This window comes from Anomalospiza imberbis, chromosome 11 (genome assembly GCF_031753505.1).
Source record: "Anomalospiza imberbis isolate Cuckoo-Finch-1a 21T00152 chromosome 11, ASM3175350v1, whole genome shotgun sequence".
In the NCBI taxonomy this organism is placed as follows: Eukaryota; Metazoa; Chordata; class Aves; order Passeriformes; family Viduidae; genus Anomalospiza; species Anomalospiza imberbis.
This window is the reverse complement of record NC_089691.1, coordinates 19,448,791-19,473,530: the sequence shown is the minus strand read 5'-3', so window position 1 is coordinate 19,473,530 and position 24,740 is coordinate 19,448,791. Positions and strand designations below refer to the sequence as shown.

General features: G+C 41.4%; 1 protein-coding gene across 3 annotated transcripts in view; it reads left to right on the top strand.

The window, feature by feature from the left end:
• The window catches only part of RYBP (RING1 and YY1 binding protein), a 41,773-nt gene that overhangs the window by 12,642 nt on the left and 4,391 nt on the right, over nucleotides 1-24,740 (top strand). For all 3 annotated transcript variants that reach the window (XM_068202313.1, XM_068202312.1, XM_068202311.1), the window contains 2 exons: nucleotides 20,849-21,025; nucleotides 21,140-21,238. In XM_068202313.1, the coding sequence (XP_068058414.1) occupies nucleotides 20,849-21,025; nucleotides 21,140-21,238 (276 nt within the window). The remainder of the gene's footprint in view (nucleotides 1-20,848; nucleotides 21,026-21,139; nucleotides 21,239-24,740) is intronic.

Below are 24,740 nucleotides of genomic sequence, written 5' to 3'. Positions count from 1 at the left end.
ACTTAAAAAGATGTAAAACATGAGGACAGTCTCACTTCTTGTGCCTGAAAGCGGCATTTGTGCTGCCAGTGGCCCAGCATGTCAAGCAAGTAATGGAATAAGATCTGTAATAATGTACCTGTTATAGTTCTCAGGGTTTTCCCTAATGCGCAGGGACAGTGAAGGATAGCACTGAGCAGTAGTTTGGTTTTATTTCCATCTCTCTAGTTTTTCCTGTCTTGCCATTTTTTTTGGGTTTTAAGTCAGACTAACTTTCCCACTGGCACTCTGAATTCAAAACTCTGAAGTTGTACAGCTGTGTACTGCACTTACTAGTTTATAAAAGCTGTCACAAGCATGAGTGGTTTGTTTTTTTTTTTTTCCCACAAAGGTGTAGTGTGAGGAGGAGGTTTATTTCGTCACGGGTGTGGAAATACAGACATTGTGCTTAGAAATAAATTTAATAACAGTTGGTTGCTTTATTTCTGAGTGTGCTGGCATCTGCAAGTCTGTCTTGGTTCAACAGGTAGTTGATGCTTGGGGAGAATGTGACCTTTTGCTCCTTGCATTGATTTTTTGAGTCATGTCCAGAGGCTGCAGAAGTCAGCGCAGCACTTTGCTGTCAGCTGCAAGGGCTGGATCAGGCCTCTGGGATTGATGCACTGAGAAGAAAGGGAGTAAGTTGAGATGAAACTTAACATGGTTGTCTTTTGTGATCTTGCTTTTTTTCCCCAAGACTGTTTGTTCACGTAGATGTTTTTAATAGATAAAAAAGATTTGAGAAATGTGTTGAATGAAGCCCTAAACAAAAACTTCAGGAAATAGCATTTTCTGTGTCCATGTAAGCAGAGCAGTCCTCAGACTACTCTTTGCTCTTGGTCTTCCTGGAGCCTCTTAAATCTGAACAGGGCCTGAGACTGCTACAATTCTGGATCTGGTTATTTTCTGTTTGTTTTGGGGTTTGTTTTTTTTTTTAAAGAGAGCACGTCTGTGACCAAACATTTTCTTGTTTTCAAGCAGAATATAACAAAATACCCAGAAAAACCCAAGAGATTCACCAAATTTTGCAGAGCTACAGTTTTCAACGAGCCTCATCTATGTGTTCACTTGTATCAAAAAGATTACATTCCTTCTCCCTGGAGTTGTATCCATGTCTCTGCTTGTATAGCCAGCAGATTCTTAGTAGGTAAGACAGGTCGATTATCGTGACTTGCTGCTTGTGCCAGTTCAGGGTATTATTGTTAACAGCTTTTAAAGTGAAGTTCCTCCTGGAAGAATTGCTGGCTCCAGGCAGAAAAAGTTTTCCAACCAGTTCTGAACTACTGGGACTGTTGAATTTTTTGAAATGCTGCTAACTGCTTCGAGTGCACCTTGAATCATGCATAGCCTGAAGAGCATCCTGGGGGTAGGGAGACATAAATAATTGTTTAATTGCTCTGCTGTGTAGCTTACATCATGTTGAGTATATAGAAAAAACTGATTCTAAACAGTGCTTTACGGTAACAGTTCTGTGAGTCTGAAGATGAGCATTTATCCCAGTAAAGTTTAATGTGGTGGTAAGCAAGACATGCAAATGTGTCTTGACTTGAGTTTAAGTTTGTTAATAAAAATGTTGCCAGTCTCTCAGCTTTCAGATGTTTCAAAATTATGCTAACTGAAATCTTGAAGAGTTTTAAAAGGAAAACATCATTCTATTAGAAGGAAAAACGTTGTCATTAGCATGTACAAATTGTTAATAACTATTTTCAAATTTCATTAGATTAATGAATAAACATGTCTTCTGTGGTTGTTAGCAGATACATCAGAAATCAAGTAATATACTAACATTGTTTTAATTAAGAATACATTGATAATTCTAAAAATTCACTTTTGACATCCAGCTCTTAGGCTTGAAATGAATCAAACTTGGGCTTTTTTATACTCCAGGAAAATATGCTCTTTTCTCAAAACATGCAGCAAAAGCAAGCTCACAAAAATCAGTATAACAGTACAGCCATTGCAAAATATCATTACAATAGTTAAGTAATTATCCCACAGCATGACTTAGCAGGAGGGATAAATAATGCATGTAGAATTGTGTTGGAGCTTGCAGGGAAGGTCCCGGCTGGGAAGGGCAGAGCCCGTGTCCAAGGAGGGTGTGTGCTGGGTCCAGGAGCTGATGGCTGAAACCTTTCAATGCCTCCGAGGAAATGCAAACCAGACCCAATTTTCTCTTTTCCCTATAAATTTGAAGGTGGCCATTGGGAAGAAATCTTCCTTTGCTGTATTAGCCCAGCTTGGCTCCTGCTGCTGCCCAGAGCCTGTCCGTGGACAGCGTGTCGCAGCCCCTGATGGAGCTGTGGGTCTGGTCAGCAGGAATATTGGCTCGTTTTGCAGCAGACAGATGAGAGGTTTGATTTGTCTTCCTTTCAGCTAGAACTGAATATTCTGAATCTGTCAGTTGCTGTCAAGAGGATTGTACTTTGGATTAGTGAGCTCCTGGAAGCAGTTTGAATCATTGCAGTTAAAAGCACGCCGAACAGCGGTGTAATTAATAGTTATATAATGTACCCAACAAGCTTAGGAAGCCAGGATGTAACTTGGAAAGAAACACAGCCCCATGCAATCCTTGCATTGCCTGAAGACCACTGTGCATTTCAGGGTGATGCTTTTTGTCCAGGACCATTATGGTCAGGGCAGGTTTGTTGCTGATATGTCAGTTCCCTCACAAGACTTGTGGAGGAATCTTTCTGCACCTTTCCCCTTCCCTTCCTTTTCTCTGATGTCCTTCTCATCAGGCCCAGGTCAACCCAAGAGCATTGCTCATGTTAGACTTACTTGTTGGAACTATTCTTTGCTTCTGTGTTTGCAGAAATCTTTGGCTGCTGTGTAATTATGGATGCCACATGAAAAAACTCCCCAGCTCCTGAGAATAATACTCATTTCTGTTGTGGAGTTTTTGAATAGGCATTTCAGGGCAATTATGCAATACCTTTCTGCTATGCAGTACCTGTCAGCCCTTAACCGCTTGTGTTTTTAGGGGAGCTGAAATGGCTATTGAGCCTTCCAGAGTAATTTCTGCTTTGTGACAAGCTCAAACCTGTCAGGCAAAGCTGTGTATTTCAGCAAGGCAGCAGGTGAGTCGGTGCACCTCAGACCTCCTGTCTTGTAGGGATTGGATTGGAGGTGTAATGCTTTCAAGTTTTTTATATTAATGTCTGTGAATATCTTATGCACACAGAGATGGTGATCAAAATTCTGAGGTGTTGGTCTAATTCTGGGTGAATTTGATAAAAAATTAATGCAATTTTCTTCCTTTAGCTGACTGCTGAACACTTCAGTTGTCTTAAACCTTTGCACTCCAACATCTAAAAATGTTTTTTTTCTCTTGGCTGATGTGTAGGTGCGGTGTTTGGAGACATGGTTTAGTGGTGGACCTGGCACTGAAGGGTTGAGCTCTATCTTAAAGATCTATTCCAACCTGTGTGATTTTGTGGAAAAGGCAGAATTTTTCTGGTACAGAACTTTGTATTTCTGTTTCTAAAAAGGTACCTTATCAAATGTGATTGGTTGGTTGGTGATTGATTGGTGATTAATTAGAAAGTAATTGTTATCTCTAAAAAGAGCTACTTTATTTTAAAATGGGATACTATTGCTAATCAAATGTCAGGTTGCCTGCTCTCCTGGTGTCTATCTATATTGCTTCCCCAATTCAGTTTGCTCAATATTCACTGCCACTGACCTTAGATAATTAAGAAAAAAGTCTGCTGTTCTGAGATGATAAATGCAGCTTCTGTTTGGAATGAGACTGATTAGCTCAGTTGTGTCATTGAATGTCTGTAGTTTCTGGAGGGATGGATGCTGTCTCTGCCAGGGTTGATGTCCCTCCTCTGCTCCCTGATACCCAGCTGAAGCTGTTGCTGAAAATCCCCTGGGCCTCCAAGATCTGAAACTTGCAGCGGACCTCTTCAATTTTCAGTGAAAATGAATTTAAGGCTTCTTTTCCTTTCTGGATCACTGACACTTCCAGCATATTCCCAGTGCAGCTCCAAGGCTGCAGTTGTGCCCGGGTAGAGGTTTGAGATTCCTGCTTGGAGCAGCAGCTGGAGCAGGACTTGGTTGTTCCTGTTCCACAGCAGGGTCGATGTCCCTGCCAGCCCTGTGCACTGGGGGCTGAGTGGAGACCACTGAAACACCAGTGGAGAGAAAATGCCAAGTCACAAAAACAACAAAAAAAGTTCAGGAGAAGAAAATTTTTTTCAGACCTGTGAAAATATTTGTCAGAATTTCTGCTGGACAAGTCCCTTGCCTCTTATTTTTCTCTGTGCTGCTGCTTGGGCTTCATTCTTTACTTCTCTGTTTTTGCTCTCTGAGTTACTTGGATTGTTTATGACTTAAAATACCTGCTTGTTTACAGTGTGAAGGCTGTTTGTTTTTTAAACATCTTCATGTTGATCATTCAGTTGCATGATATTTTAGTGGGCTTTTTTCTTAGTCTAGGCTTTCCACATGAGACACTCACTACTGTATTTGTTCTGGCAAAGTACTCCAGGCTGAAGATGGTTCATAAAATTGTGTTTCGGTGATCTTTTTTGGTTTTGTTTTTCTTTAGCTGGTGTCAGCCTCTTCTTTAGAGATTATACACTGGTGGTAAATTGTGTATTTTGTTATTACACAGTGGATGACTGTTCCTGATGGGATCTTTGGGTGCTGATGTGGTGGCAATAATTATCAGTGAGATTTTGAATGGCATGTGGACTCTTGGCTTTTGAAGCCAGATCTGCAGCCTTGAAAATCTTCAAGTCATCATAATCTTCCCCCCTTACAAAGGTAGAAATTTATTTGGGAAATTGCATAAGACTTGTTATGCAAGCAGTCTCTTTTTAGCCTCTGTGTAAAGTGTATTACAGAAAAAGGTGTTATTTTTTTTTTCAAATTCAGGCAGCAAGTGGCACAAAAATCTCACAACTGAGAGGTTTTAATGAAGGCTGTGTTGTGTTTGGAACAGAGGTAAAGCAGAACTGCACACAGCTCCAGCAGATGCTCACACCTGTTCCCACAAAGAGATTCAATTCCCACCACGCATCCAGTTCCAAGGAACACTGATTGAGTGGACAGACTGTAGATAAAATCACCATAGGTCTGTTAATTGAAATACTTTTTTCCTGGAATGTTGCTAGTAAACAACTACTTAAATGAAATCTATCCATACCTTACTTTACATCTCATTTAAGGATTTGCTGCTTACCCTAAGTTCTAGGTCATTTTTCACATGTCTGTGCATGTCCTGAAGCAACTCATTTTGTAGACATCTCTCCCTTTCCTCTGCAGGCTGATGCATGGCTTTGTTTCTGAGTTTCCCTGAGAACCTGGTTTTAAATAGAATGAGTGGATACAGTGAAGTATTGCTGGGGTTGTAGGAGGACACCGGACCCCTGGTCCACTTCACACCTTTAACTCCCCAGCATTAAGTGGCTGTTTCCCAGCATCAGGGGCCTTATGGGTTTTACATTCAGGTTGTAGCTGTGTGCCTTGAATAAGTGTTTAGTTGAGGAAGGGCTGTTTCATGTAATATGTCTGAGTGGAAGAGTTACTTGAACAAAAGAGACTTAAAATGAAGCTGTTAATTGTCACAGCCGGTGACTTTTTTCTGTGCATTGCTGCCAGCTGAGAGCACTTTAAACTCCCATCTGAGGTATGAGAAGGCCCATGCCTCTTATCTGCACCTCCCTGAGTAAGGAAAGCAGTTGTTCAATTATTCTCTATAATTAGTGTGCTTCAGTGGGTAGGCAGGTATTAGTTATTCACAGCCTCTTTCACTCCTGCTTTTCCAGGAGTGTTTGCCTACCAGTCTTCTCCCTTCTCTGTCCTGAGGCTCTGGATGAACCTTACCTGCCAAGACCTGGGTAGTGGGTGGGCTGTTCATAACAGTTGTGAAAAGGAGGAAGTTCAGATCAGTACAAAAATCAGTCCAGCTGATAGAAGAATGTCTTACCTAGGCTGAAAGAATTTGAGAGATGCTGTGATTGCAATAATGAATGAAATATTTAGAATAATTTCTCCAGTTTTCTGTGGTTCCCTTGAAAGGAGGCATGCAAGTCTGAGGGTTTATTTTTCAACTTCATGGGGTAGATTTAGACTAAGCTTGTATGTTCCTGTAGATATTATTGAACTTAAACCAACAGATCATCACAACTTTAGCACTACTGTTGTTGCTGCTTTCTATGAAATGCTTGTTGCAAAGTATTGCAGGATCCAAAGGGTTTCTCATCACTTGTAACTCAGGCAGGTTTGTTGTGCACCTGTGTGTGCTGTGGAGGGTATGTGCATACAGGATTAGCATAGTTTATCTGCACGGAGAACTTTGTGGTCTGTAAAATTCTGACAGAAAACTTAGACCCTGTTTTATGGGAATGATACTCTCCTGTGAGTTGACCAAAGGGAATATATGACCTGATTTTCTTGCTGAAACCTGTGTTAAGAAAGAAGCTGAGTGTGAAGCTGTTGTGGTGACTTTTTGTTTTTTAAGCAGTGAAGAAATAGCTTGTCAGAGGCTTTGTGTCCGGGTTTTGCAGTGGGCAATGTAGATGCTGCCCATTAACAAGTCAGCTTCTTTAAACTTTATCATTCAAAGTTCTTTTATAAGCATATCAGGTATTTCATGTCAGTCATTGAGATGGTATCTTTTGAGACAACATCTGTTTAGATTAAAAATCCACTTTCCTGAGAAAAACCTTTTCTTGGAGACTTCGTTGACCAAGTACTTTGATGGGAATCTGTCTGCTTTGGTGAAACTTGTGTGTCAGCCCCTACTGTAAAGAAAAGGGTACTGTTGGGGCAGAACAGTGATGGAAAAGCACATTGCATTTTTGTTGGCTGAGTGTACCTGAGATTAGGAGAATGAGGGTCCCAGATTTATACCATAATGCAAGCAAACCATTCCAAAGGGAAGCAGAGCAAAAAAGAGCACTGCTGTGGATGTCAAAATGAGCAAAAGATGTTTAGTATCCAGGTTTTCTGCTAAAAAATGTATTTAAAAGGTTCATGTTACTCTTCCTTCAGCCCTGATCCCTCAGTCCACTGCCTGTGTAAGGCAAAGAAGTTTGCTTGAACCTGGTGGAATTGGTGTCACTGAAGTTAAACTTCATTGTAGGATGCGTTATCTGAAACACCAGCGAAGTGCATTTGTCTGTGAGCAGAGAAGCCAGATGCTTCCCAAGCATTTGGTATCTGGACCAGCATCTCTGGGAAATGTCTGCAGCCTCCAGGGAAGAAGCAAAGGATTCTCTTCCAACTCACACTGGTAGTTTTTTAACCACCGTGTGAGTGGCATTTCAGCTACATCAAGCTTTGACTGTATAACTTGTTGGCTTTTCCCTCTTCACCTCCACCACCTTCTTTGAGCTTACCATGAGCTTGGGGTCAAACATCGGAATTCTTTCAAGGAAGCTCTGAGGTGTTTTGCTGCCTTTTCCTTTAGAGGAGACTTGAAGCTTTTTCCAGGTTCACAAGGACACTGGCTATCTGTTTCAAAGAGCAGCATGGAGTGGCTGTCACGATCAAGGGCTGCTTGTTGGTTTTGGATGGAGCTTCCTGGCCGTGCTGCCCTGGCTGCCACCAGGAGAGGGAAGAAGCTGAATAAACAGGGAAACTGAAATAAACAGAAACAAAACCAAACCAAGCCCCTGCCTCGGGGCGTGGGCTCAAGTCAGTCAAACGGACTTTCTTTTGTTAAAAGGAGGCACATAAAAGCTTTTCTGCTTTTGTTTTTGTGCCATAATGATAATTTCCATGTGTTTTTCTGTGGTATTTGATTGCTTTCAATTTCTTCTGAGGAAACTTGGTGAAAAAGCAAAAATTTGTGTTACTGCAGATGAAGGGGTTGCTTCAACCTTTTCTGCCACACATACCTCAGCTTTTAGTAGAAGTGATCAATTTCAAGTAGTCAGCTTAATCCTGCATGTTTTTCCAAGTTGCTGCTCAGCTTTTAAAGATGTTATTAGACATTTTAGATTCCAGGTCAGGCTGTAAATACTCATTCTGGGGCTTCAGTACTCAGAACCTTCCTCACTATTTACCGTGAATGACAAACTGCCGCTGCACTGGTGCCAGCCCCTGTGGCTCTGTGGGTTCATCAAGGGAGAATAGGTGGGTTTGGGAAGCAGGAATGGCAGGAACAGGCAGGGCTGTCTCATGCAGACAGTGCAGACAGATGGGGGAGGTTTGTTTGGTTTGAATCCTGGCACTTGCTGCTGCTCTAAGTGACTCCAGGCATTTCAAAAAGAGATGGTGATGAAAAATATTTTCTTGTTTTTCCTCTAGATGGTTCATATGTGCGTAATTGCTCACAAAGTTATGCTAACCCCAAAGCTTGTGCTCTTTTACTCCCCAGTTTTGGTGCAGAGTGCGGGTAGGAGCTCCTTAGGAAGTGGTTGCTCAACTCTGTTTTCTGCAATGCGTTCGAGTGAAAACAAGGTTCTGTTTTTAGCTTGCTTTAACTTGGAAATTCTAGTGATAAGCATTTAGCTGCACAAATTCAGTAAGAAATTAGAGGAAGAAGCAGCATAACACAGTAGAATCCCACTGAGTCATTTTTGCAAATCTCCAGAAGCGAGTAATTTCTCTAATCTGGTAGATGTGTATCACCAGTGGGGTGTAGTCCCAGAGCTCAAAAAACCTTCCCCTGTAGTTAAATGGAAATAAACCCTAACCAAGGGGTATCTTAATAAGTACACCAGAGATTGAGGTGCCTGGGTATTGTGGTGCTGGAAGCTGGATGATTCACTTGAACTAGAACCCAACCCAGTGTAGTTTAGTAGTGTCAATTATTCTAGATTAGCAAACATGGTAACAAAACAATTTGTTCTGTTAACAAAACAACTTTGCTACTGTGTTTGCTAGTCTAAAAGAACTTGTATGTGTTTATTAGCACCAAAAAAAATTTGTAATATGTTGTCTAAAAATCCCTATATTTAGTTACATAGTTGGTAGTTTTATCTTACTCTGCTCATATAATTCACAAAATCTCTGTAACACGACATCAGATATAAAGTAGAAAATGTTGGTGTGTCAGGGCAGTGTGTGTTGTCTGAGGAGGTTGTAGAGGCTGTGCCATGTGCTGTTCTTGAGCTTTCTGTTCTCTTTTGTTGTACAGAGGAAATGAAACTTCAGCTGTGTTCTGAGTATTCTTTTCTTCAATTTCCAAGTAAGATCTCTGCCGGCTTCTGTATTTCATTCATCTACAAACCAGTTTCACTTTTCATTACACTTCTTAGTTACACATGATGGTAAATTTGCATTTATTTGCTATTTGCATGTTGCATGGTATTTCCTGTTGTATATTCATCCTGTCAGAATTTACAGTGGGATTTACAGGGCTGATGCATTGTCTCACACCTAAAAATACCTCAGTATATCTTTTATACAGAAAAATGCCCAAGTGTCATTTCTTTCTGTCCTGACTAATTGGCGGGCATAGGGACAGTTTAACAACAGAACCTTCAACTTAATGAGTGGCAACTGACTTGGTCACAAATAATTTTTGAGTCCATATCTTTGAATTTTCACCGTCATTATTTAGTTTAACAGAAGGTAGGTTATATAAAAAGAAATTACTCAGATCTATATTCTTGATGTGCAGATTTTGAGTCATTGCAAGACAACAGTCAAGTGAGGACGGATGTTTTGTACGAGAAATCCTTGTGTTGACTCTCCAGCCTTTGGTTAAAGGATTGTGCTGGATGCTGCTGTTCTTACCTTATGTATTTGCCTCTCGGAAATCAAACGGTGGCAAACACCCAGACACTCACTTCTGTACCTCTTTTCCCACCAGGGCTGGGAGGTGAAGTAGCTGGAAGTGTTGGGAGGCGTGGGGGCCTGCTTCGCCCCGAGCCTGTGCAGATGACAGAGTGCATTAGGCTGACAAACCCACACGTGTTGCGGGTCAGGCAGGCTGCCAAGAGCTCCGTGCTTGGCCAGCGGGGAGAGAAGCATTAGGAATCCCAATAATCCACACATCAGTCTCTGTGTGCTGCCTGGTCAGTGGAGACAGAGCGAGTGAGCTGTGGAGAGATTGTGGGTATTAAGTGGGATGGGTAATGAAAGGCTGTGCTGGCGCTGATGTGAGAGTCTTTAAATGGAAAATGACTTTAAATGATGGTGCCAGGGCAGTTGGAGTGATTTGCCGCTGGCACAGGATCACAGTGTAACCGGTAGTTTTCAGTGAGACTAACCGCTTCTCCAGGGTGGAACACCAGAGTTGTTTGAAGAATTAAGAAGCGGGGGGGAAAAGAACTCTTCACTGAATTTGCCTGCTTTCCCTCCTTGGGACTTGTACCAAATTGATGGCAGTTCAGGATTTTGGTTGGGTGTGTTCATGTACGTACAAATAAACACAAGCCATGTGAGTATATGCAAAGCTGCAAAGTAGGACTCAACAGGATGAAAACAGTGGTAGGACAATAAAATCAGAATTTAGGCTCAAGATTATCTTATCTGAGAACTTTCTTGAAAAATGATAGTTTGTCTGGACAAGTAGTTATCATTGTTATCCACAGGTCAGAAGTTGGCTCGCAGAGAACTCGGAAATGTTTCTGTTGTTGTAATTAGTTATCCCTGGGTTTTTGTTGTGTAGGAGAACACTCTCTGGTAGTTTTATTTATAAAGGTAGCTGCGTTGCCCTGTTCTACATCATGCCTAGGCACTTACAGGTAACTGGAACTCCAAGTGGGAACCAAAGTTTACTAAATAGCTTCTTCTAAGGCTTTCTAGAGGAAGAGCTTTCAAACTAAGTAATTGTAATATTGTTTCCTGGCAAATTTTGCAACCATCTTGGTCAGTTCCTCACGCCCAGGAGTAATAATTCTGAAAGCAAAAGTTGCAGTGCTCTGGAGCTGTGTTGTTCCCACGGTGCCTGCACAGCAGCTATCGACGGCAGCCTGATTTTCCCTGCGGCTTTCCCGGGCAGCGGCAGCGTGTGCAGGATTGCTGGAGCTGGACACCCCAAATGTCACTGGTACATCTGTGTTCACTTATCACATTGTGTTCAGAGAACACAATGGAGAAAAAGAGCTCCTCTGAGCACATGGTGGCCTTTTGAAAACGCATGTCTGCCTGCCCCGTCCTTCAGAGCAGCTTTTATTTCTTGGTGTGTTTAGAAAAGCAAGCTGGGTTATTGAGCAGTGAGGTTTTCTCTAAACCACTGGCAGTGACCTTTTCTCTGCTGATGGTGCTGGGACAGAGGTGTGAAGGAGTAGGTGGGGGACCAGTGGGACCAGCTCCTTGTGCTGCTTCCTGGGCAGTGTCTGCTCCACCTTGGAGCAGCCCTGATGTCTCTCTCAAAGTGCACGGCTGCTGCAGGCTGGGGCTTTGTCATGAAGCTGCATTCCTGGCTGTTCAAGTGCTCTTGAGATGCTGCTTTCATATGAAAGGAAATCCTATCATTGATGTTCTTTTAATAAAAAGGAGGTTTGGCTTGCTGGAAAAGTTCAAGTTTTGCTCATTTAGGTAAAGCCTGCAGTGTCTGATGTAGCTGAATTGAAATTACTGCCTTGCTCAATTGGCACTTTTTTCTTTTAGTGGCATCCCTAGAGATTTAGGGCCTATTAAGTTTATTCCAAATCTGTGGTAGAAATGGTAGTTTGTAATTTTGCTTCTATCTGGACTTATTCTGGTTGGTAAATGATAGAGAAATCTTCATTTTAAAGTGTAAGGTATTCCAGTGTCATGCAAGTGTAGCAGAATTTTGCTCTGATAAACCAGCCCACGTATTTTGAGGGCACTTTGCAAGAGTTGCTTAGTAGAAGTTCTTTCATTGTTTTTAAGAAAAGTCTCTCTATCCACTGTTAGGGTATTCAAGTGATTTGCATTTTTCACACAGTAAATATGTGCATTTAAGCACTATTCTCCAAATTCTGGACTGGTGATAAGGGATCAGCTTGAGAATTTAACTGACATATCTTTTTTTTTAGGGAGCATATTTTCTCGGCATCTCTCTTTTTTGTTCCTTGTTTTCCAAGTTTGGTCTCTCTTCTGGTGTGATTTTGAAGTGTGATACTCGTGTATCCCAAAACCTGGAGGCAGATGCTCACAGATGGGACATGTCAAGCTGGATTATATGTGACAATTTCCATTACTGGTCAGGATTTCAGTGTCTGAAACAGAAATACATATATTGGCTCCAGTGATAAGGTACTTTTATAACACCAAGCCTGGTATTCCTAGCTTTAGTGCTAAAAACTATTATTTTCCTCATATTTTTGTTATTTGAATTTATAATACAAAAACCACGAGCAGTTGCTTTGGAAATCTACATGTTAAATTTTTGTCAGACTCATTTATCCCCTCATGTTGCCCAGGTGCACTTTGTTGCTCACCAGGAAGTCTTGAGCCAGTGTGCTTTTCTCAGGATTACATGTAACTTAATAAACAGTTAAATAAGAAGTATTTTAAGTAATTGTTTTTGTAGCAAATGCGTGCATTTTATTATACACATCTTGATTGCTGCCAGCTTTATGAACAGTTTTCAAATTTTTGCTAGTGAGAGCAGCTTATTTTTGTCAAGCAAGTAAAATGGCCTTAGTTTTATCGTCATTCTGGTGCTTGTATGCAAGTAAATTTTGTGCTGAGATCAGTGATTTTCCATAACAACTTTGTAAGTCCCTGTAAATCATGGAACGTTTGGTATTTTGCAGTCAGGTATGGCCATAGATGAAAACACCAGAAGCAGCTGGATGATAAATTCTCCTCTTTGGGAGTGCGAAGTAGCGATTGGAATTTTCAGTGATGGATTAAACTGAAGCTCCAAGTGGATCTGTGATGGGTCAATAGCACGAGCAGGGCAGTTGCAGTAAGTTTCCAGAAATTAAGCTCGTGCAGCACAACATAGAACTGAAAATATTGGTGACCAAGGAAATTGGCATACCTAAGTGGAATGATTTTGAAATCTCAAGGCCATCTTTTCAAATCTGGGCTCAGGATGATCTTTGTTTCCCTTTGCATCTCATTTCAGTCATGTTTTGTGTGTATATTCACACAATTTTTCTGTTGCTGTAGAATTTCTTCCCTGTACATGCAATAAATGAATAGGAAGCAATGCTCTTTCTGGAATGCATAGGCCTGGACCAAACCACTGCTGGTGGTAGAGGGCAAGAAGGAGAGTTGTAAAGTTGTTTTTATTCAGCTGGAATTTAGGGTGATGTTGCAATTGGGAGTTGATGCCATTTTAATCTATTACATATTGTGAGTTTTGTTTTAAGCGGAAGAGATGTATTGTGCTGTATTTTCTTAATTTATGATTTTTTTTTAAATGGATCATTAAAAAAATCTTAATAGAAACTTTTTTTTTTTTTTTAAGTAAAATAGTGGAGCAAGAAATCATCTGAAAAACTGTATTTCTGGCTATGTACTTTAGTCTTACAGAGTCACAGAATCCTGGAATGGTTTGGGTGGGAAGATACCTTAAAGGTCATCTTGTTCCACCCCCCTGCCATGGGCAGGGACACCTTTCACTAGGCCAGGTTGCTTAAAGCCTTGTCCACCTTGGCCTTGAACACTCCCAGGGAGGGAATATTTTGTATGTAGTCATGAATCAGAAGTAGTAATTTTATAGTATTTGTAAGCATAATGAAGTTGTGATCACTTGGACAGTTCTGCTTCCCCATCAAACAAGACAAAAATGATCTTAAAACATGGTAAATTTGGTGGTTTGCCAATTCCTTACTAATTTTATACTTATTTAATTAAGGGTGTTAAACCCCTTATTTAAGGAAATGTTACTTTTTTAATGAATGCAGAAGAAGCTATTTCACACATTTCCCCACTCTAGTCCTTAAAAGATATTCCTGTTGGAAGTTAACTCCAGCAGATGAGCACAGAACAATCCTTAGTTAGAGTACACAGCTCTTCAGCACTGTCCTGCTGGGTGTGGTGTGTGAATATATTTATTTATACACACCCAGAGCTCCTGCACTGCCCACTGACAGGGAGCTGTGGGGGCTGCAGCTCCAGGGGTGAGCTGGGACTGGCTGGGGCCATCCAAGTAAATGTTTTCCAGGGATTTGGACTAGTCAGGGACTGTGGGACCAGCCTCTGCTGGGCAGCCTCAGGGCTTTCGCTGGCACTCATTAGTACAGGTTAGATATGAAATAATCTGCTTAGATGGGTGCTGCAGGTGAGCAGGCAGGTGAGGCTGCCAGCACAGACTGTGCTTCCAGGCAGGCTTTTCCTCTGAAAGGAGGAACAGCAGCCTTTCTTCCAGAACTTCAGTGTGACTTTTGTTTTGCCTCCTGCAGACACAGTAAGTTAAATTTCACGGTATTAGCACTTAAGTAAACGTCAGGCTCTGTTCCAATAACTGATGCTCAGCATTGCTACTCATCGTCACTGCTATTTGCAGTCCTCACTCCAGTAGCAAAGAAGCCTGAAGAACGACTTCTGTTTAACTCCTGCTTTTGGCTCTGTGTTCTCCAGAGTGTACAGAGGCTGCTGTTTGCTGCTGTCTTGAAACTGCTTGGTATCAGGGACCCTCCAGAGAGGATTGAACACAGGGTTAACCCTCCACAGGATAAACCTGTGCTCCAAAGTTCATGCACCTAGATAACTCTTTTTGAATGATTTTATAGTGTTGTGTGATAGGCATGGACAAAGAGCAGAGCCCGTGGGATTTGGTAGAACGGACCCAGGTTTGTGGTCACTCAGGTTCAGCCCTTTTTAACCAGAAAGCCCACTCTGTGATTTATCAATTTCCCAGTGGGGAAAAAAAACCAAAACAAACCAAAAGAGAGGCCAAATGCTTGCAAAAATGCAAACAGTGATGCTTCTCTGCTGAAAGTTTTCCAACAAAATCCCAAAGAGCTCAATTTTCTGGCTCAGGGCTCCTTTCTTGCTGGCTGCCCACCAGGTCTTAAGTCCAGCTGTGCAAGAAGCACCATATATGATGTTTCTTAATTTGATAGGAGGTGAATGGTCCAGATTTACTTTCATGTCTGCATTTTGTTTGCAGTTTCTCGTTCTGTACTGTATTAGAGTGGGTGTTTTGAGGAGTTCTGTGAGTACTTCGTTTTGGGGTGGCAAAATTCTGGTCGAACTGCTTCCAAAAACATCTTACAGCCCTGACTTCAGATTTTTGTCATGAGATTATGTGGAACAATGTATATTAAAAAAGAACTGGAAAAGTACTGAAAAACTTATTACACTGTGCTGTTGAGCAGTCATAGTGGAATAGTTTATAGAGCAGTTCTGGGACTCTCTTAGAACTGTTTTTGCACGTTTTCACTAAAAAAAATATCAGAAACTTGAGCTGCAGAATCTGTGCAGTGACACCTCTGGGCATAAACCTCTTTTATTTATACACTTAGATTTGTAAACATGCACAAATATTTTTTAAAAAGTAGTGCTGGGGCTCCTGTAACAAGCAAGAATGGAGTATTTTTTTACAGGCATCATTCAGAGTTTCAACCCTCTTCTGGTGGCACTGACCAGACACTTCCCAGCAGCCAGGAATACCTGTCCTGTTCTGTATATGCCAGTGGCAGCTTTCATTTCATTTAATAATGTTCTCTTTCTTATTTGATTCAAAAGAAAATTGGGGGAAATAGAGGAAAAGCAGGTTTTCACTCAAAAAGGCAAAGAGCTTTGTGTGAGCCCAGTAAATATTAACTACTGCAAATAATTCTGAGCTTTTTAAAGTTTACAAACATAAGTATGGGATGGTGTGGGGGCGGGGGAAGATTGTTGAATCTGAGAAGTGACCTGAAGTCTAAAAACTTCTGGTGGAGAAACAAAAAGTTTAAAACACTCTTCTGAAATGTGAAACAGCTCAAGGTTTGTAATCATGGCCAGGAATAGTTATCAGCAAAGCTGAGGCTTCTTTATCTCTGTTGCCTGTTCTTTACTCTTCCAAGGAGGTGGAAGACAGGGACTGGATGGTCAAGGAGAACTGAACATTTGAACAGATTTTGGAGGTGACTGTACACTTTCAAATGTACTTAGTTTATTTTGTGACAAATAGTTGCTTTCTTTATGTGAAGCTGTTGTTTCTTTCACATTTTTTCTAGAATATTCAGACTTATACTCTGAGTCTTGTTGCTGTGCCCAGCACCTGGGGCCCACAAGTGGATGTTCCTTAGATGGACTTCTGTATTTTTAAATGTCTGTCTTCTAAACAAAAACACAGTGCTAGCACATCAGTGTTTAAGGAAAATCTGTTCTTCCACCAAAATATTGCTCAGTCACTTATTTCTAGTCTACTGTTGCTATTGTTGCTTTGTTTCCTGGGTCTCATGGAGAACTGGAGATAAATGTATACAGCTTCCATACTGCTTTGCAGTTCTGCTCTAAGGACAATGTGTCCGTTCATCCTTGTTCTTGTTGCTAAAAAGGACCCTGTGGTCATCACAAATGAGCTGAAAAATATTCATGTAGGAAAGGGGGCTCACCCCATCATGTTTACAGCTTAATTTCTCCAAAGCTTTGGTTCTTCTGGATGTTAAATTCTTTTGAGGAGATGTTAATTTAGCTTGTGCTTGTGGGTTAGTTTCTAATCCTGCTTCATGCTCAGAAGGATGCTTGTTGTATAAGTGTTTTGGCACTAACTGTTTTATAAACACTGTAAATACTTTTAGTCTTGTTTTCTTGTTTTTCTTTGAGCGAAGATATATTCATGTGTGACTGGGGTTATTAAAATAATCATGTACTTCACACTGCACAGTGCATGAAACGCATTTTCTCAAAGCACCGCGGAGCCGCGCAGAGGTCGGCTGGTATCACCGCGTGCATCAAAGCCAGAACAGCATGAAATTATCCAAATCCTCCCTACTTCACGTTACATGAGGCTTTTCACTCTGAAATCCCACTCGATGCCACTTTCATTCTTCTGATAACATAGTTGTAGGGAAGTCAGAGCAGTTGTAATTGGATCCACGTTCCTGGGGATTGCCGGGTCCCTCCAGGTCTGTGGTGCTGCAGGGATAAAGCCCAGTCACTTCCCTGTTCCGTGGTGTCTGCAGGAGACAGGTGCCTTCCCTTTTCTCAAGGCAGCGGGGCCAGAGAAATCCCAAACAGATACAGAAATTAGTCGCATGAAAAATGAGGTGCAGCTTACCCTCCTATATCCCTCTTGAATTCCAGGACTGAGTAACTCCTGTGTTGGATGTGTGGTGATTTGTGCTGCTGCACTCCTAAGCCTGCTTGCAGGGGTTATGCCTGGAGCAGCAGAATTCCTTGGTGTCCATGCTCCTGGATTTGGTTCTGAGGCATGCTTTAAAGGGAAGCTTTGAGATACAGAAGGAAATGCAAGTAGTGAAGCACTACTTACCAGAACCTTAAAGTTACACTTCGCTTTTTAATTTATTAAAAGAGAACAGCAGTGCAGGTAGTGAGCCCTTCAGAAAAGTTGTGCATTTATTCCTCTTCCCATGAGTGAAACATTCCAGTGTCACTTCACTTGGCAATCTGAGGGTACAATATTTGCATAGTGTGTGTGTATATATATATATATATATGTATATATGTATATTTGCATATAGTTTATATTTGCAGGCACAGTGTTTCTGTGAACTAAAAAGTAATAAAGAGTATTTGTGTGCATCATTTACTGGAGTTGATGGTGAAGAGACCCAGGTGCCACAGCCATTCTTAGAGCAGACAAATATATTTCAGCTTTTTCATGCAGCAGCGTGTCCTTGCTGCAGAGGTCATGAGTTGTGCAAATGTGAGCTGGGGTTTGATTTTGTCACTTAGGTGTAATCTCTGTATACCTGAACACTTGAATATTGCAGAAAGTAAACCCATGAGACGATTTGGGGATAAGAAATGGTTAATACCTGTTTCTGTAGCTGCTTATTCTTAAAAATAAAGTTTAGAAGTAGCAGCAACTTTCTGTTCAGATTGTTCTGCCTAAGTGATAACTACTTTAATATAATAGAGGTGTATTTGGGTTGAAGCATTCGCTTTGGAGGTGGCCAAATAAATGATTTTTGGTAGGCAGGGAAACTTGGAGTAAGTTTTGGATGTTGCAGCTGCTTTGCTCAATTGTGGTTCCTATGGTTATAGTTTGCTGTGGTTAAAAATGTGCTACTCAACTTGCTTTGCTTGGCTTTTTAGTAAAGGGCTTTTAACCAGTGTGTCCTGGCTGTACTGGCAGTGTGGGCCTTACTTGAAGGATTTTATTACTGCTATAATTATTACTATTACTATGCCAGTTACTTAAATTACCTGGTTTTTACCCTTTTCCTAAGCTTGCTGCTGGCATGGGTGAAACAGTCAGATTAGGAACTGGAACGTTGTTGGGTTATTTGCATTATTTAAAAAAAAATCTGCTCTAGTAGTGCAGCAGACCTTGAAAGATGCTCAGTGTTGACTAAAGTCTCAGCAGCTTTGTGCTCCCTCCCTCATGGCAGGAGCAAACCCATAGGCAGGGCTGGTTCTCCTTCTCACAAGACCCTGGCTGCTTCCTGCTCTCTTCCCTTCCAGTTTTGGCTTTGCCCTTACCAGCAAACCATCCTGGTGGGTAAGAGGGAATATGTAAATATGGATTTTGCAGAAGCTGTGCTGGTTAGGTCAGTGACTGGCCAGAAAATGATGAAATTTAATGAATGCAGTGTGCTGTCACAGGTACAGATAAGGAGCAGAAGAGCACGGGGCAGTGTCTCCACAGGAGTGCTTTAAGGCTGGTCTTTTTGCCATTCCAGCCTTCTCTAGGGAAATACAGTGGGACATATTTATATAGGTTTGGTTTTTATTTTAGTTTGCATTTTTAAATTTGTATCTCTCTTCAAGCAGTGCAGCCCTCCTGCAACAGGAAGGGCAGCTGCACAGGCTGGGCACAAGGCTTGGAGATCACATCAGAGTTGTGTAAAGTGGGAAAACCTCTCAGATTCATGAACTGGGATTTCCCATGAATGGTTCAGGTTTCTGACTTAGCTGGTTGTGTAAACAGCAAATAACTGTAAGTCTGGGCAGAAGTGGCAGCTTCAAGCAGTGAGTTAATCATGCATAATCATGCAGGGAGATGGTATCTGCCCTCTCTTTGAAGATTTCTTGACATTTTATCTTTTTTTTAGTAGGTGGTGAGCAGGTTGCTTGACACAAGTTACTGTTGTCAGCTTTTAGTGTGGTTGCATCAATCTGAAAATCTTTTCCGTGCAACCAAACCACTTCTTTTTACGTGTTTCTTCTCAGTCATACACACAGAAATTGCTGTGTACTGGATTTCAAGGGTGCTAAGTATCTTCACTGTTCTGTGGAACAGGTAACTGCTTGATCTGATCTACAAATGTTCCAGTATCACAGTTATTTAAGGCTGAAGACCAGATCATTGTTCACTCAGAGGTGTATGCAGATTGTAGCATCACCTGAGTTACAGTTTCTGTGTTGGGTGAAAAGTCCAAATGCCAGACGTGTTGAGATGGGTCAGGGGCCTGATTTCAGCTTGTTGCATAGACTTTATAATAATCTGTGGTAGAAAAATGAAATACTTGGGTATATCTGGCTTTAGTAAAAACATGTTGGTACCATTACACAGGAAACCAGTACCAAGAGAGGCTTAGCAGATACTTGGATTTTCCCATGACAGGGAGTAGAAATTCTCTGGGTGTTCCCTTGCATGTATAATCTCTCAATGCAAATGTTGTGTGTGAACAATTAATGTTTTATACTTTTTTCAACACATCACACCCCTAAGTAGGTGCTTGAAACCTCTCTGGATGTTTGTAGTAAAAGCTGGGTGCAGGTACAGAGCCCTGCAGCACAAACCCCTGGGGTTCTGTGTGCCAGCTGTAGAGCTGATGGTACTTGGGTGCAGCTTTCACTGGCAATCTGTTGTAGTCTGATCTGTGTGCAAAATTTGAATTGTATTTATGAACAATTTAACAGCTCTGGACAAGCCTGGGCAACTGTTGCAATTAGTATTTGATTTATTATGGACGACTAAGGGAGTTGATTACCTCTTTTTGTTCCTCTCCCACGAGCTGTGTTCACAGGGAGCATAGATCTTTCTGGAGTGTTGAAGAATTCAAACTGATCATGAATAGCCAAAGTATTCAGAGTATAAATTCCTTTGTGATACGCCAGGGGGGAAAGTTTTTGAGTTGTCAAGAGAGAACATCAGAGTTTGGATGAGGAATGCAGGAGAGACAAAGGTACCGATTCCAGGGGGATATGAGAGGATCAATAACCAAGATATTGGTTACATGCAAAGCTCCTCTCTGTGTCAGCCATAACTTGCAGTGGAAGCTGCCTTTGGAAAGCAGCTCGCTTGTGTTTTTTGTCTGAGCACACTGGGGACTGGGGACAATGGTGTGAGGACGGTGTGTCGGAGGCTGGCACGGCTGTTCCCAGTGCCAGTGTGAATGCCCACTTGTCTCCTGTGCTCCTGCCAGCCTGGCCCTCGGGACAAAGTCATCTCAGTTACCTTCTCTTGTTCTTTGTTATTTGTGCAAGGTTTGCTGCTGCTGGCCCAGAAGCTTATTTGAGAAATTAAACTGAAGGATATGAAGGAGGCTGATGTTTATCAGGAAACTTCTTTTTGTCACATTCTGTTCCTTTTCTTAAAGTGTATGGCTGGCAGCTTCTTGAAAGCTGATTTTTCACTATTGTCCCCCCCAAAATTGGCTGTGATTTCATGACATAGATGAAGAAAGGGAGCATTATACTTAATAATGTTAGATGCTAAAATCTGATGAAACAGCAGTTGAGAGTATTTCTTTCTTTTAACGTTTCTGTCTTGTTTGGTAACAGCAGTAGTACTTCACATCAAATAAGGACATCCATTTGGTTCTTTAAGTGGAGTGTTCTTCCCTGGTTGATGAAATAAATCTTCATACTGCTCTCAGTGTAGTTATTTTTACTGTGTAAGACTGACTGTAGATCTCTCTTTTCATTGTCATTATAGAAAACCTAGAATAAACTCTCAGTTGGTGGCACAGCAAGTTGCCCAGCAATATGCAACCCCACCACCACCTAAGAAGGAGAAGAAGGAGAAAGTGGAAAAGCAAGACAAAGAAAAACCTGACAAAGAGAAGGAAATTAGTCCAAGTGTTACAAAGAAGAACACTAACAAGAAGACTAAGTAAGTTTGAAGGATGCAGTATTAAATGTGATGTGATTTCAGTAGCACTGTGCATTGGTTAATTGTGCAGTTAAACCAACATCATAATCTCCCTCTTCCCTCCAATTCTCACAGACCAAAGTCAGATATTGTGAAAGATCCTCCTAGTGAAGCAAACAGCATACAGTCTGGGAATACTACAACAAAGACCAGCGACTCAAATCACACTTCAAGGTAACTCTAGACTAAAGTTGAGCCTGTGGTATCTGAGAACTGTGTTAAAAAGCAAACGCTTCTTTTTTTGATGTGTGAGCACTTGAACGCCCTGCTAGTGAGGACAGATTCAGGCTTTGGAAATAGTAACTCTGTTGTCCATTCCGTTTTCATTTCTCTGCTAAAATTATTGTATTGTCAGCTGTGTAGTAATGCTTTTTATTGTAGACACCGTGGAGGAAAAACATTAACTAGCAATCGTATCAAATTCTTATCATCACTCGATAGCAGTAACAAAGGTTACTTTTTTACTTCCTTATCCGTAATTCAGTCACTGTAATTGTCAAGATAATTTTCCAAGTATACAGGAACTAAGCATACATGAGCAGATTTGCTGGGATCTTGCTATCAACAAAAAGCACAAATGGCTGGTTTGATATTTGTCTAAGTTTGAAATGAGCGTATGCAGAGAGGTTTATTCCTAGTCTTGCCTGTACTGTTCTTCCATTTTTTAAAATCAGAAATTCAGCATCACAGAAGAGTTTTTGTATTACTGAACTTGAGAGCTACAAGAGGCAGCACTGAACTGGGTGCTTTGCCTGTATGAGCTGTGTAAGAATTGCATCTGTCTTTAAAATGTGCTGCAATAGGTGTTTTATAGTGAAGCCACATGACCTGAGGCAGTATTAGCTGCAAACACTTGTAAAGCACATGGGAAATATGGTTGGCACTGCTGATGGCATTCAAGTTGGCAAGGTGTGACAGCAGAAAACTCTTATCTTGGAAGTTTTTCAATTACAGCATGAAAATCTTTAAAAAGAGGGAATATCCTTTGCACAGGAACCCACTGGAGTGTAGTGAGGGCAGTGTGAAATCTGCTGGGCTACAAGACTGAGCTGTTTGCAGAGACTGCTCTTAGCTCTTCCTCAGCCCCCAAAGAGAGAAGTGTCCATTCCTGATTTGATTGCAGAGAGGCAGCTTTATTGCAATGACTCTTTTGTTGTCCTGTTCTTCTTTAAATTGTACTTATTTTGAGACATAGGATGCAGGAAACTTGATGTACTTGACTAGAAGCATAATAACAAATTGAGAGATTACATCAAATAATTGTTTTTACTCATTAAAGGAGTCACTCTGTCTACTGCAAAGTCTTTTAGCCCGTGTTTTGTGGCGAGCTTTTGCCAGGCCTAATTAAGCCTTAATAGTACCAGGTCTAGCTGGGTATTTTTAAAGGATACCACATCTCCTTTACTACTTAAACTGTCTTTTTAAGTGTTTTATTTAGTGGAACTTTTCTTACAATTCACTGTTCTCAGGAGTGCTGTCAAGAGTCTTTTTCTGATTTTTACAGAATGCTAAGTTTTTTTTCATGCCCAGATTGCTTAATGGTTTTTCTGGGATTTTTTTTTTTGTAAATTGTCTTTTAGGGCTCTCTGGATTTTTAAGAAATCTTGTTTAAATTTCTTGGATACCATGCCTGTTTCTGACAATATGTCTTGGTTTATACCATGCCTTCCTGTGTACTTTCAGATTGAATGTTTTGAAACACTTCACTTATTTGGCCATAAAACCCTTTTGCTATAAACCTGAAGCATCAGGGTGTTTAATTTTGCAAAATAACATGAGTGGGCCAATCCCTTTCTTCTATAAGAAGCAAAAATTGTATGCATGTGCTGAAGAGATTGGTGGTTTCCATCTGTGCTTAATCAACTCTTTGTACAGGGGAAACCCTGAAAACCTCCCAGAGAAATGGTTGGGAGGCTCAGTTCTAAAAGTGATAATGTGAATGTTTGTGAGTGGGACTGTGGGGAAATCCTATACCTCAGCCCTTCTTCCCACAGCTTTTCCATGTTACTTTGTCCTGGCATTTAAAGATGCATGGGCAGTTCCATTTTTTCTTTTTTTTTAAGCTAATTACTACTCTCAGAGCTGCCTTTTAACAAGCAATAGCCAGAGTTCACATCCAACCCTGTAGGAAGGCAGAGGCAGCAGGCTCTGTTCCGGTATCTGGGCCAGCATTTTGGCTGTTTCTGAGTACAAGAGGAAACAAATGACCGAGGCAAATTACAGGAAGAACTGGGTTTCCTAGAGGAACTCTGGGCTCGGGGAGGAAAATACGTCCTCGTACTACGCTTCCGGGAACACCGGCGGCCGCGCGGGGGATCTGCCGGGACGCTACCGGAGCGCCGGCGGAAACCACAAAACCTGCTGAGCCAGCTGGCCTTTCTTGTAAGCCACAAATGAGGTGGCATCATTTCATCTCCCCGTGGTTGCCTGTGCAGCTTGGCAGCTCCTCTGAGTGTGTCTGTGCAGCGTGGGTGCATCTCCCTGCCCCGGGAATCCAGAGCTCCAGGCTTGGAAAGGCCAGTCCTGGAGTGAAGGGGCTGCTGCAAGTAGGAGTTTTACTGAGTGTTAGCCCCATGCAGTAGTATTTGGGGTTTTTGTTGTATTTTCTGTGTATTAAAAATGGTTTTCCTGTGGTACTTGTTAAAAATTGCAGCAGCCTCCTAGGTTAGATAAGAAAATACTATTTTTGGTGCGGTAACTTTATTTTTGGTGAGGAAGTTTGCAGAAATACAATTGTTCTATTTTGGAAGCTGTACATCTGTCCTCAATGCATTTTCCTGTTCTGATTCTGGAATACCACTTGGATAACTGCTGCTTAAGGACTTTCTCCTTGTTAACTTCCCACTGCAAGCCATTGAGTATTCACGGCGGGTAGAAAATGAGCTTAATTCCCTCTTTTTCTGTTTTACTGCACTAGCCTTGTGTGCTGCAAGTGAGGAGGAGAAAAGGCAGAGTGGTTTAAAAGCTGGAGCTTGATCCCAAAATAAATTAACCTTCCCTCCATCCCTCTCAATAAGGCAGCTCTCAGCAAGCTACTTTTCACTGATGTATAAAGACTCTCCTTTTTAATTTCCCTATTGGGAATATTCTGCTGCTTAAGTCTGACCCTTAATTAGGAGCAAAAGCTGTAAATTACAGCACTCTCTGCAGCTGACTTGGAATTTGCTGGTAGCTGAAGGAGTGTCCAAGGCTTGTTGAAGCAGAGCTTTGGACCAGCCCGTGAAATGTGCTTGAATGTCCGCTTCCTTAGAGCTTCGACCCTTATTAGCTACATTACTAATTGAATGATAGCACAGCATGCAAATTACCAAGATAATCCTAAGCAATAAATACCAGTCGGTTCTTTTTGGGTGTTTTGTGGTTTTTTTCTGTCCCCTTTTCTTTTTCCCTTAACCAAAAGCTCTGGCTGCAAAAACTACCACTGTACATTTTGGATTTTATTTACAATAGCCTCAATTCCAGAGGGAACATTATGAGCTATTTTATCCATAGGCTGATTGGGCATCTGATTTGTATAAGCTCAAAGCAGTTGAAAGAGAAGCCAAGTTGTCCCAGTGCCTGTGTTGTTTGCAGCTGCAGAGTTCCAGCATGGGGAATGAAAGAGCCGTGGCCGAATGCTTTCATGTGGTTTTGTATTGCAGAGTCACAGCCTTGTCTCATAACATCAGGGCACATG